Source organism: Sebastes fasciatus, chromosome 14, assembly GCF_043250625.1.
Source record: "Sebastes fasciatus isolate fSebFas1 chromosome 14, fSebFas1.pri, whole genome shotgun sequence".
Classification (NCBI taxonomy): domain Eukaryota; kingdom Metazoa; phylum Chordata; class Actinopteri; order Perciformes; family Sebastidae; genus Sebastes; species Sebastes fasciatus.
The window spans coordinates 12,834,907-12,846,996 of NC_133808.1; the positions used below are offsets into that span (position 1 = coordinate 12,834,907).

Genomic DNA, 12,090 nt, shown 5'->3' on the forward strand with positions numbered 1-12,090 from the left:
ACACAGCTAGATGAATCCTCTTAAAAATATATATCAAGAGACAAGTGATGATATTAGATTTGGTGAATTTGTTCACTGATGAGTAAGGCGTAGAGGAGATATTTTTTAAACTGTGATCTCTGCCTTTTATTGCACACCTAGGGGGTCTTGGGGCTTCAAAAGCTCCAGGTTCACTGCATGTAAATTGGCTTTGGTAATTTGATTAATTGCACATTTGTGCAGAGGCAGTAGAAATGCTTCCAACATCGCATTTAGCACCTTTAATAATATATTTTTCAAATGTCTCTGTATTTTGTCTCTGGAATTAGTGACGTAGCTTGTGCAATAAGGGAATCTTGGATGTCAGAACATCCTTGAGTGCACAAACGGGGAGTTTACAAGATTTAAAGCTGCAGTGGGTAGAATTGGAGCAAATTTGATTAAAAAAAAGGTTATTTTTATAAAACGGTCACTATATCCTGACAGTAGTGCATGAGACAGGTAATCTGAAAAAAAAAAAAAATCTTGTAGCGTACTGTTTAGCTGTAAAATGAGAAAGTTTGTGACCCGGCAGCCATGTTGAGATCAGTTGAGGAAATACCAAGCACCGCCCACCAGCTGGAGCAAACTTTTCTCATTTTACAGCGAAACAGTACACTACAAGATGTTTCTAAACATTTGAGGCGAGAAATAGGCATTACAGTAACAGAATATTGATTCATATTTAATCAGCGCTGCGTAGTTTGACCGTTTGATCGGAGTTCGAGAGTGATTGACAGCTGCCTCCGTTGAATGAACAGCCAATAGGAACGCTCTCTCTCTCTCTCTCTCTGAAATGACCTGTGATTAGTCAAAGTCTCCCTTCACGGGTTAGATTATTTAAAGCCTGAAAACAGAGCCATGAGGAGGTGCAAAAATCTAGTTTTCTCTCAGAACACTTGAATTACAATATGCTGAAAGGTTATTATGGATTTTTTGCCTATTGATGCCAAAAACATTCTGCCTACCCTTGCTTTAAGACTCTGCAAATTGATTTTTACACAGTAGTAAAATGAAAGGAGATCACCAACTGCCAAGAAAGTGGGAAATGAATAGAAGCGGTCTCGCTTTGACAAAAAGTATTTTAAGTGAAGGGAGCACTTCAAGAGCTTGATTGTTTTGCTCTCTAACTGTCATCCACAGGTGGGTAAGATCCGAAAAACTGCAGCCCGGAGGAGAGAGTACCACATACTGTTCATGGTTCTGACCACAGCGGCCTGCTACATGTTGTGCTGGATGCCGTACGGCATCGTGGCCATGATGGCGACATTCGGCCCGCCCAACATAATTAGCCCCGTGGCCAGCGTGGTGCCCTCGCTACTGGCCAAGAGCAGCACCGTCATCAACCCTCTCATCTACATACTCATGAACAAACAGGTGAGTCAGCAACAGGACAATTATGACATGTACAACGACTTTATTTACATAGTAAAAAAAGACAAATTACAACAGCTGAAATCATACAAATGGTCTATTTAAATATCAATTCAAGTGTAGGAAGAGAATTCACTGACAAATCAAAAGTCAAGAAGAACACCCTAGGGCTGCTGGGAGTGAAACAGGACCTTCACTCTTAATATTTGCAGTCACGGATGCTTCTTTTTCTCTTCCTCTTTTTAGGAGCACTGCAGGAAGCTGCAGGAGGGAAATGTACAAAAAAAACTTCAATGTTGAGCAATCCTTTAGAGGCAGTGTGGTGCAGAAATTCCCACATTACGGAGTAAAAACATGACATGAAACATAGGCCTCGAGAGAAAAGAGCGGAGAAAAGAGGCTGAGAGGGCAAAACGTAATGCAAATATGTTTTCTTATCTCACCACTCGCATGTTTCAGCACAATGTCCTGGATTTAATCCTGGTAAATAAAATTGTTGTCTTGAATAGGATTAAGAATTCAATTTAATTCCACTTTAACTACTAAGAGAATCAATAGCACCTTAGGCGTCCTGCTATCGGTCCTCATACCACCCTGCTAAGACACAATTAAAAATGGAATTTGGCACAATATTAGGATGCAAACATGAAGTTGCCAGAATGCATTGCACTGAATCAAGTGCTCCCAGGGAACTATTAATAGCTGCACCGCAGCTGGATGTGATTTCCCGGTCCACAAGCATGCACTAAAATCTTCAAAACACCACTCAAGAAAAAAATAAAATAAAAATCTTATAGCGTAATCGCCTCTCACAACATTAATGACAATGGTGTCTACTTGCAGCACGGTACAGCACAGACAGTTTAAGACTCGTAGCCCTGATCCTGATTTGCATGCTCTGTGCATTGGAAAGTAATCAAAGTTATTAGAAATACACATGTACAATATGTTCAGGGGTTTTTGCACCTTCAGTGTGTTACAATCACGAGCAATAAAACATTTGATCATTTATCTCAACAGAGAAACATAAAAACCTACAGGAGAGCTGAGAACCTGCACGATTCAAAATGAAAGATAAATCTCCTTAAGCTTGCGTTTGTGAAACCTCTGTGACAGTACAGTCCTCTAACAGCTTCTGACTTTACCGGGTTCCAAGAATCCTCTAACAACATGCCAAACAATCCACCTGAAACTGGAGCTGGGTATCAAACCTCAATACCTTTTTTTAAACTCTGAGCAAAATGCGTCCATAGCTGTCGAGTAGGGCTGGGCGATATGACCATAATACTGTCAACAGATGTTTCTATACAATTTCTATTGAGGCCGCTGCAACTCAATGAGGAAAAACTGCTTTATGGCCATATCAGATTTACACAATTTTGCATCAATGTGATGAAATACCTTCGTCATTGTCGTATGTAATTCACTGAATTAGTCATTCATATCTGGTTCTTTTATCCATATACATACACTCAGCTTCCAGTTTGGGTCTACCTATCTAAAAGTAATCCAACAGCGCTGCAATAAATCCTATAGTCTTGATTCAAGTCATTTTAGAGGCTGTAGTTTGTGGTGCTGTTGAGTTGTACTGCATTATAGTAATATATCGGAGATGTGTTTTCTAATATTTTGTCCACTCCCATTTATTTTAATGAATTTATATTTATTTACTAGATTTAGTTTTAGCAAAAATGTACCTAATAAACTGGCAACTGAGTAGTTTCTCAACAGAATTTCCAGAAAATTTACTTTATCACGATATACAGTATATCAATGTTGCAATATAAAATACCATTATAGAGGTTTTTATCTGCATCGCCCACCCGGACTGTCATGCATCGAAATTATTTCCTTTGATCAGGTGTTGCCGCAGTTACAAAAAGAGGTTGTACTTTTACAGTACTTGTTTGTAGTACACATTTTGGATGATACCCAGCCCTACTCAACAACAAGTAACGTTAAGCCTCAGAATCATCTACATACTACTACTACAAACTAGAGCCATCTAATTCAACATACATCAGACTATTCAAACAAACATCTCTGAGACACGTTTTCACATCTTATATCGAACCACAACCAATGGCACAAGAACATTTCGTAGAATAGCACACTTAGCAATAGGAAATCTCTGTTATAGGCAAGATTTGTCTGACTGTCTGCACTCGGCAGCAAAAATCACAACCAATCCTCCTCTCCACGCCGAGCTAATACCTCTAGAGCTTCCCCGCAGATGTGACAGACTGACTGTAAACATAAAAAATCGTCCTAGCTGGAGACGAAGCAAATCTGCTGATATTACCGGTTCAAATTCCTCTTTTATAATCGTCTCCACTGTGAGCTGCAGACAGGTACAGACCAATATTAGAGGATACAGGAAATATGAGATAATAGTTGTAGGAAATGAGCATCGTGCTGTTACATGACAACGAAATAACCCTGCACATACGCAGACCATACTGTACTGCAGAGCTGAGCTCCAGGGAGGGTTTGGCCATCACACGCAGTGGTTACATTCAATAAAGAGTGAACTGACCGTCAAAAACAGGGGGCTGGTGATTGCTGAGGCAGAGCCGAGTAACCCTTGCTCCATACCTCTCACAGGCAATTAAACTCTGTGTTACTGCAGTCCTGCCGCAGTATGTACTGCGTGTACCTGAACAGTCACAAGGCAACCCGAGGAGAGTGTTCAGTCGACCACCAGGCACAGGGTCTGAGCACCGGTTTGTTCTGAAGATCCATTTTGGCCCCATTTACATTGATTTAATCACGCCGTCAGTAAAAAGAAAAAATTACTATAAGTAGGATGAATAAAAAAAAAAAGGACAACCAGCGCCTCCCTTCCTGCGGGCTATTAACTGAGACGACTCTGAACGAGGAATCATCCAAAAAATGTGTGAACGAGGAGCGACAGACTGGTGGTAATGAGCTGGCTAGTTGGCATGCACAGGCGAGTAAATTAGTATGAAGCTTAACAACATCAGTAGTGTGAAATAAACTCATTGTGACAACATGAACTTGAAGATATCAGGGGAATATCGAACAGGAACACCTGCTGTAGAGCGATGAGTAACGTACAGTAACGTACAGTAACGTGACTGCTGCGACAGCTCGACTTTGTATGTGTGGAGACACCAAAACTGTCTTTTACACTGTTCTTCTGCATGTGTTGCTGCTCTGTAAGTGCGAATGTGTGTATATTATGTTGCATTAATGACATTCAGCGTGGATGACTTCTTTGCTTATTCACAACCCTTTGGACCAGTAAAAAAAGGGGAAAAATAAATCACAAATATCCACCGTTAGAAACAGTGGCATTTCCTTTGAGCGGAGAACCACTCATACTATTGAAAAACACAGTTTACACCATTGAAACACACCCAGTTATTGAAAATTCACTTGTCTATCTAAAAACACGGATCTGTTGCTACCCTAGTCAGCTCCACAGCTAACGTGGCTCAGCTAAAGCAGAGAGAAAAAATGTCTTTTTCAGCTCCATCTCGGAGACTCTTCCTGCCAGTCTCTGGTGTAGTAAACCATCTTAATGAAGACAAGTTTCAGAGGCCTTCATGTTGATCCCTCCCTGGAGGGCTATGGCTTATCTTCTTCATGGGTCTAATTTGAAACTTGTAAGCTCCAGCCTCCTTGTCTCCAGTGGCATTATTGCACCTCTCCCTTAGTCAGCCAGAAAAGGCCGGAGTGTGTGTGTGTATGATTGGGCCCAGAGGCTCAGGTTTAATATCTCAGATGTCACAGTTGACGGTGCTGAAGCCCGGAAGAGTGACCCGTCCCTTCCTGCGGAGGTCACTCTCGGGGCCCGTGTTGATCCGCTGGATCAGGCTCTTCTCATACAGGAGGGGATGGTAGGCACCCAGTGTACAGGCAGCATCATAATAACGCTCATGGTAGTGGCACAGGTCCGTCTGCCTCATGGAGGGAATGTACTCGTACACGTGCACCTGTTCGCACAGCGCCATCATCAGGAGGATGCCTGCAATGGCAACAGAGAGAGAGAAAGAAGTTCAGGCATTCATATTGAAAAATATTTCCTGACTTCCTTTAAAACCTGTTGATACTCACAACTGCAAATCAGTTTAGGGGGGAAAAAAGCAAATCAATTTTTTCTTTGAAAGCCAAATTATAGGCTGCAATCTGTTACTGGCCTCTAAATTGCATCTTTTTCTATCTTTTTTTTTATCTTAGTTTAGCAGAGAGCAGTTTTCTTTTTCAGGATCTCTCTGTTCACAGTTATATACATTCACACCTGAAAGCTGCCCAGTGCAAACACAGTCTGGTCTGCTGGCCACTGAGCAGCTCTACTGAAACAGTTGGATGTTAACACGGTAGTTTCACATTTTAGAAAATACACGTATTTGCTTTCTTGCTGAGAAGTTAGATGAGAAGATCGATACCATTCTCATACAGCACCTGCCCGTTCAATATGAAGCTACAGCCAGCAGCTGGTTAGCGTAGCTTAGCATAAAGACTACAAGCAGGGGGAAACTGCTAGCCTGGTTCTGTCCAAAGGTCTAAAGCTCACTAAATAACATGTTGTAACATGTCTATCAAGAAAATCTCTAAAGCAGCTGTTAATCACTGCTCACAAAGCTCGTAAACTCCGATCAAACTGTGAAACTGGGCAGCGCTGATCAAATGTGAAGTAACTGTCATGCCTATTTCTTGCCACAAATGTTTCCAGAATCATATTTTACTTTTTGGTTGTAAAATATTTGAGAAAGCTTGCTCCAGCCAGTGGGCGGTGCTTGGTTTGGGCTCGACTGTTTTCAATATGGCCGGCCGGGTCGGGTCACAAACTGACATTTTACAGCGGAACAGTACATTACAAGATGTTTCCGGGCGCTGTTTTTTCTCCTCAGCTCGCCATGATCTCAAACTCCTACCTTCAGTTTCAACCCCTGCACTGGCCTTTCAAATATTTCAATATTTAATTTGCTTTCAACTTACTGTATATGTACATACTGTACCTTACGAGTCCTCATATAGGCATATATATGCACCCATACTAAAATTAATATCTGATTAGGGAACGTAATAGTCTTCCTCAGCATCTGCTGCACACGCTCCTTTGGGAAAAGCACTCATTCATCATAAAATTTCCACTGGATCTGCATAGTGTCAAGAGCCGAGGACTGCAGTTATATGTGATTATACGTGTAAAATTGAGCATGCACGCTCAGCAAAACCCTCCATTAGATACAGATAAAAATAGAACTGAATACATAATATATGAAGACGGTGAGTTTGCCTGCCTCAGCATGCTCTGCATGGCATCTTTCATACACTGTGACATGCTGCCAACACAGAGAGCAGTCATCTACCACGTATGTATTCTGTTACCCCTTTGTTGTTTTTCATTCCAACTTGCTTTGAACATTGCTGCTGATTTCTGTATCATTTTCTCTCGGATGATTGTTATTCTGCTCGCAACTCTCCCCCTTTTTCCATTGTTGCTCTCCAGCATGATCACAATCAGAAACCATAACCACGGCCAAATTGCTCCTACAGAATAATCATGTTGTGCACATTGCTATAGCTTTTTCTTTATAGCGTGTTTGTAAGCCAGTTGGCCCTGTATTGTTTTCTTACCCAGAAGTTTGACCCTCTAAGTTGTCCAATCTAAACCTAGTTTTCTCATAATTATTCCACATACGGATCAATTGTAAATAAAATCTCATCAGCCGCAATGTGTGCATTAGACCAGTAAATCTCATTAGCCTTTACAAAGCAGCCCTACAAAACCAATGAAAACATGTTTCTCAAGTTAAATGACATTCAAATTCTTCACTTCTAAGTAAATTTCACTTTTACATAATTGGACCATTTTAATTTCTATTTGATTTACACTGCATTACACAATTCCAGATGCATCAGAATCAAAACTATAGTGCTAAAGTAATGGCCATTGCGAAACATAATCTGAATTTACTTGTCAACACCCGCCTTGAGTTGTCCAAATTCCTTTATTCTGACACAAAAGAATGATGACAAAAGAAAGAAACAAAAGACGGCACCATGACGGCACCATGACTCAGTCCCACGCAATATTCAGCAAAAAGAGCAAACACTTCAGACCGCAGCTTTCAGATCTTTCCAACTACTGTGTTATATGAAGGTCACACTAACGAGACCACCCACTCCACCAGTGCAACAAGACCATTTTCACCTCTTAAGTGTCACTACCTGTTGACATGAAAGTGCACTAAGGCATAATTTCTGTCTAATTAAACTCTGAACAAGCTGTACCTCGAGTCTCTCCGAGAGCATGAAACGAAGGTCAACCCATTTCCGATGACTCCAAGATCTATGCGTTTGAGCTGGTGTGCTGTGTTCACATTATCTGTCTTTCCATCTCTTTCTCAGTTCTACAGGTGTTTCCTGATTCTGTTTCACTGCAATCACTGGTCAGCGGAGAACGGCAACACCTCGATGCCCTCCAAGACCACGGTAATCCAGCTGAACCGCAGAGTCTACAGCAACACGGTGGCCTGCACCGCCCAGATCTCCACTGACGCTCTCAACCAGTGTGGCAGCACCTCGGTCACCAAGCACACAAACCCCCCCGAGGTCACAACCTGAGCCTGAATATTCTCAACATGACCAGACAGAAAAATCAGTCATGATGAAGCAGCAATGACTCAGCTTGATAGCCACACTTTCGACGTGAAATGCCGCGGTGCACCTATTTCGAATGTTATCAGCCAATTGATTGGGTGTTATCAGCGGTTATCACTACCATTCTAATGCTTCAGATGGGACAACCTGCACCTCCCACATGTGAAAGTGAAAGTTCACATTGTGAATTTAAACAAAACTTTGGGTTAAGGAAAATATTGTAGTTTGGGTTAAAATAAATATAATAATATAAATGAATTGTTACTTAACAAAATTACGGTAAACTAAGTCAAAGGTGACTTTCACACGGGACACGACCGCCACCCCTACGGCCTTTGTCGGTCATTATAGTATGTCCACCACCTTTGCTCCCGTCCATAGACTGTATAGTTGACTCAGTCACCGTGACGTCACCCATTGGTTTGTGGATTGCCATTTTGAAGCCTTGAGTTTGGCATTTCTGTCATCGCCATCTTGGTTTTTTTCAACCAGAAGTGACACGAGTGTGGAGCTTAGTACAACCTAAGCCGAATAAGACATTTTTAGGTGACCAAAAAGGTTATAATTAACTTTGATGAACCGAAAACACACTGCGAAAAGGTTACATTTTTAAGACGAAAATGCAGACAATTCCCAGACCAAATAACGTAGTGGTAGCGACCAATATGTGGTGTCAATCACAAGGTACCCACGCCCTAAAGCATGTCTATTTGACTCTAAATGGGACCATAATTTACTAAATAATCATCATGCTGTATTGAAGAAGAATTGAAACTAGCGATCGAGACCATAAACTCATGTTTACAATGTTTACTGAGGTAATAAATCAAGTGAGAAGTAGGCTCATTTTCTCATAGACTTCTATACAATCAGACTTCTTTTGCAACCAGAGGAGTCGCCGCCTGCTGGCTATTAGAAAGAATGTAAAAGTTTAAGACACTTCCGCATTGGCTTCACTTCTCAGACCCGGAGGTAGCCCACTGCCACTAGAGGTCGGTGTCGTCGTCGTCTTGTATTCGTATCGGTGATCAGCCATGTGAATAGGTGATAATAGAGCCTTCTGAACCTACTAGTAGTTGTAACAGGCCCCCTCTATCTCATATCTATGAGGCTGACAACCGCTAATAACGCCCATGCAGTTGGCTGATAACATTTGAAGCGGATGCGTGGAATGTGAACTAAATCATGGTGCATTTTCAATGTAAATGTACTCTATGTGTGTTTGTGTTTGTTTTCGATAATTACAGGACACAAAAGTACTAAATGTCTGGAGACATACATGTTTTATAAACACTATGTTGTATGTGGACACCTGAACATTACACCTATCTGTGATTGTTGAACCACTCATTCTTAAAACCATGAACATTAGTATGCTGCTATAACGGCCTCCAAATTTCCGGGAAAGCTTTCAACAAGATTTTGCACCAATTCAGCCGCAATGTGACGTCGAGCACTGAGGTTGGGTGATAAGGCCTGGCTGGAACTGTAATGTTGAAACAGGAAAGGATAATCTCAAAACTGCACACTATCATCGAAAATATTATTGCGTGTTATAGCATTGGGATTTCCCCTGAAACTAAGGAGCGTTGCAAAAGGACCAAAAATACTACTAATTTTGGCCATATAGAGTACGTAATCCTTGTTTTATATGTCTATATGTCCTTTCACTATTCATTGTTTGATCAATTCCAAATTGTAATAGTTGATATTAAAAGATTTAAAAGGGTGTACATGGTTTTCATGATCTCACTGGTCAATGTTAACATCTACTAAGTACATTTCCTCTGAATTACACTGGAAGTCATTGTGCTGCTGTAAATGCCAAGGCTAGTCAGTCATAGAGTTGTGCTTCTTCAATGAGTGTCTTAGGTGGATCGATGTATTTGACGTCTGGAATGATGTCTTTTCCTCCTCTTTCCTCCAGCCTTCTTTCTCGCACAAAGATCCTAAATATAACTTTAAACCTGTATATACTCTAAATTTTGGTCTGCATGATAGGTGTTTATTTTAATTATTTTTATTTCTGTGTTCCCCTTTTGATATAGTTGTGTTATTGCATGATTTTGTTGCATGTTTCTTTGTACATTAAATTCTATATTGCTCAGAAATCGTGGAGAGACAAACAGTTACTTTCACCTGCATTCAATAAAAGAGCTCCTTCCTCTCTAGGACTGTCTGGTCACACCTGTGTTCTCACTATTAAGTAAAAGCCGGGACACAGAGAGTTGAATCCATGGGAGGTTTCCATCATGGAGCTTTTGGCCTGTGAGACAACGATGATGATTATGGCTGCAACACGTTAAAAGGAAGGGGAGAACAAGGAAGGGGATATGGGATGCCAAATTGCTCATATTTCACCTGCCTCTAATTTCCCACACAGGGAAGTGGAATATACAAACTGCTGGAATTGAATGACCCGGAGATAAACGTGAAACAGACACCAAGCACCACGGTAACCCTAAGTGACTCTAAGGGACAGGTAGCCATTTTATTACCAGCTGTGACAGCGACGCTGGTATTGTTTTCACCTTGTGAGTCTGTATGTGTGTCACCATGGCAACATATGGTCCTGGAGACACCTTCTGTAGCAGGAACTACCACAGAAGAGGTTTTGAGTATTTTGCCAGGTGTTTTTGTTGCAAGAAGACAACCGTGCAAGATGCAGTCACGAAACTTTCCAGGTGTGTAGTTGAGATCAAATGAAGGCCGAGTTCGAAGATGGACGTGGTCTGAGCAAGGGGGGCGAAGGGACCATTGGTCCCCCCACTTTACGCCCCTGGCCCGATCTGATGTCACAAAACTTTACAGGTGTGTAGTTGAGATCAAAATGAATGCCAGGTTCTAAGATGGATGTGGTCCGAGCAAGGGTGCCAGAAGTAGAGGGGTAAGAAGTGGGGAAGTATCCATTGTATGTTATTGTTGGTTTATAATTATTTTAATAAATATCATTGCTGTGGAAGAGAATCGTTGCGTTGCTGTATTTCAAAAGCGGCCGGAGGTTCTTGTGAAAATTTGGTATGAAACCAAAAAACTATGACTTAGTAAAATGCAATTTTCTAAAAGTGACATGTTAGGCTCTGACTGATGTGTCACATTACTGACATTGATGGATCTTCTAATCAACAGCTTGAACATGTCACACCAAAAGAGCAGTAGACATTGTTTGAGATTTGACAAAAAATAATTCATGTCATGACGGTGTTATAAAACTGTGCAATCATTTATTTTTGTTCATGTTGAAAAGGCTGCATTATTCACTTATGATAGAAGATAAGCAAGATTTATTTTTTATAAGAAATAGGAGCATATCGTCATTAACCGTCACATTAACGTCTTAACATCTGCATAAATGTAACAACAGAAATGACGTCAATCTTTAAGTAAAAAGATTGAGTTTCGGTAGACAAAGCTTGATTTGAAATCTTTATGTGGAAAGAAAACAAATCCCACCACGGCATCTGTACTAACAGATCCCAGTCCATCTCCTCCCTCTTGAAGCAATAATGACTGTATTTCTTCAAAAAGACAAAACAATTACACAGTATGTCCCATTTAACACGTACGGCATCTGAGTAGGGGTAATCAACGCCTCGTGCTTGCACATACTACTTCCCTGTAAAAAACAAAAAAGTAAAAATATCTAGCTCTTGTTCCTTTAAAAAGGTTGAACGCACTTAATTTAATTCGCTTTGTACAAAAGTGTCTGCCAAATGAATGTAAAGTAATGAGTGTTTGGAAGAAATCGCCAGCCTATTTGCACTCCTTTATAACCCAGCCATGGTAGAAACAAACAAATTACTTGAGAGAAGATTGAATTGAAGATTGAATTGATTGAATTGATTGAATTTCTATACAAAGACGGTCTCAAATAATGGAATGGAAACGACATCGAGGGGGACTGTGTTTGTGTTTTACTAAAGGCCGATCCCTGCTAACAGCCGAGTACCAGATAATCTATATACAGCATTTATTGTGGCGAAATCAATCAGGAAGCAGTCTAATTTGTAGTATGTGCAGCCTAAGATATCATATGACAAGAGTAGAAACAAAAGATTACTGCAA

The 12,090-nt window shown here is 40.8% G+C and overlaps 2 protein-coding genes across 3 annotated transcripts in view; one reads left to right on the top strand and one right to left on the bottom strand.

The window, feature by feature from the left end:
- Window positions 1-8,852, top strand: part of LOC141782490 (vertebrate ancient opsin-like) — a 30,195-nt gene extending 21,343 nt beyond the window's left edge. The window contains exons 3-4 of the mRNA XM_074658910.1: window positions 1,162-1,395; window positions 7,774-8,852. Of these exons, the coding sequence (XP_074515011.1) occupies window positions 1,162-1,395; window positions 7,774-7,989 (450 nt within the window). The 3' untranslated portion in view covers window positions 7,990-8,852. The remainder of the gene's footprint in view (window positions 1-1,161; window positions 1,396-7,773) is intronic.
- The window catches only part of st6gal2a (ST6 beta-galactosamide alpha-2,6-sialyltranferase 2a), a 53,244-nt gene continuing 42,569 nt past the window's right edge, over window positions 1,416-12,090 (bottom strand). For both annotated transcript variants that reach the window (XM_074658907.1, XM_074658909.1), the window contains exon 7: window positions 1,416-5,383. In XM_074658907.1, the coding sequence (XP_074515008.1) occupies window positions 5,136-5,383 (248 nt within the window). In that variant the 3' untranslated portion in view covers window positions 1,416-5,135. The remainder of the gene's footprint in view (window positions 5,384-12,090) is intronic.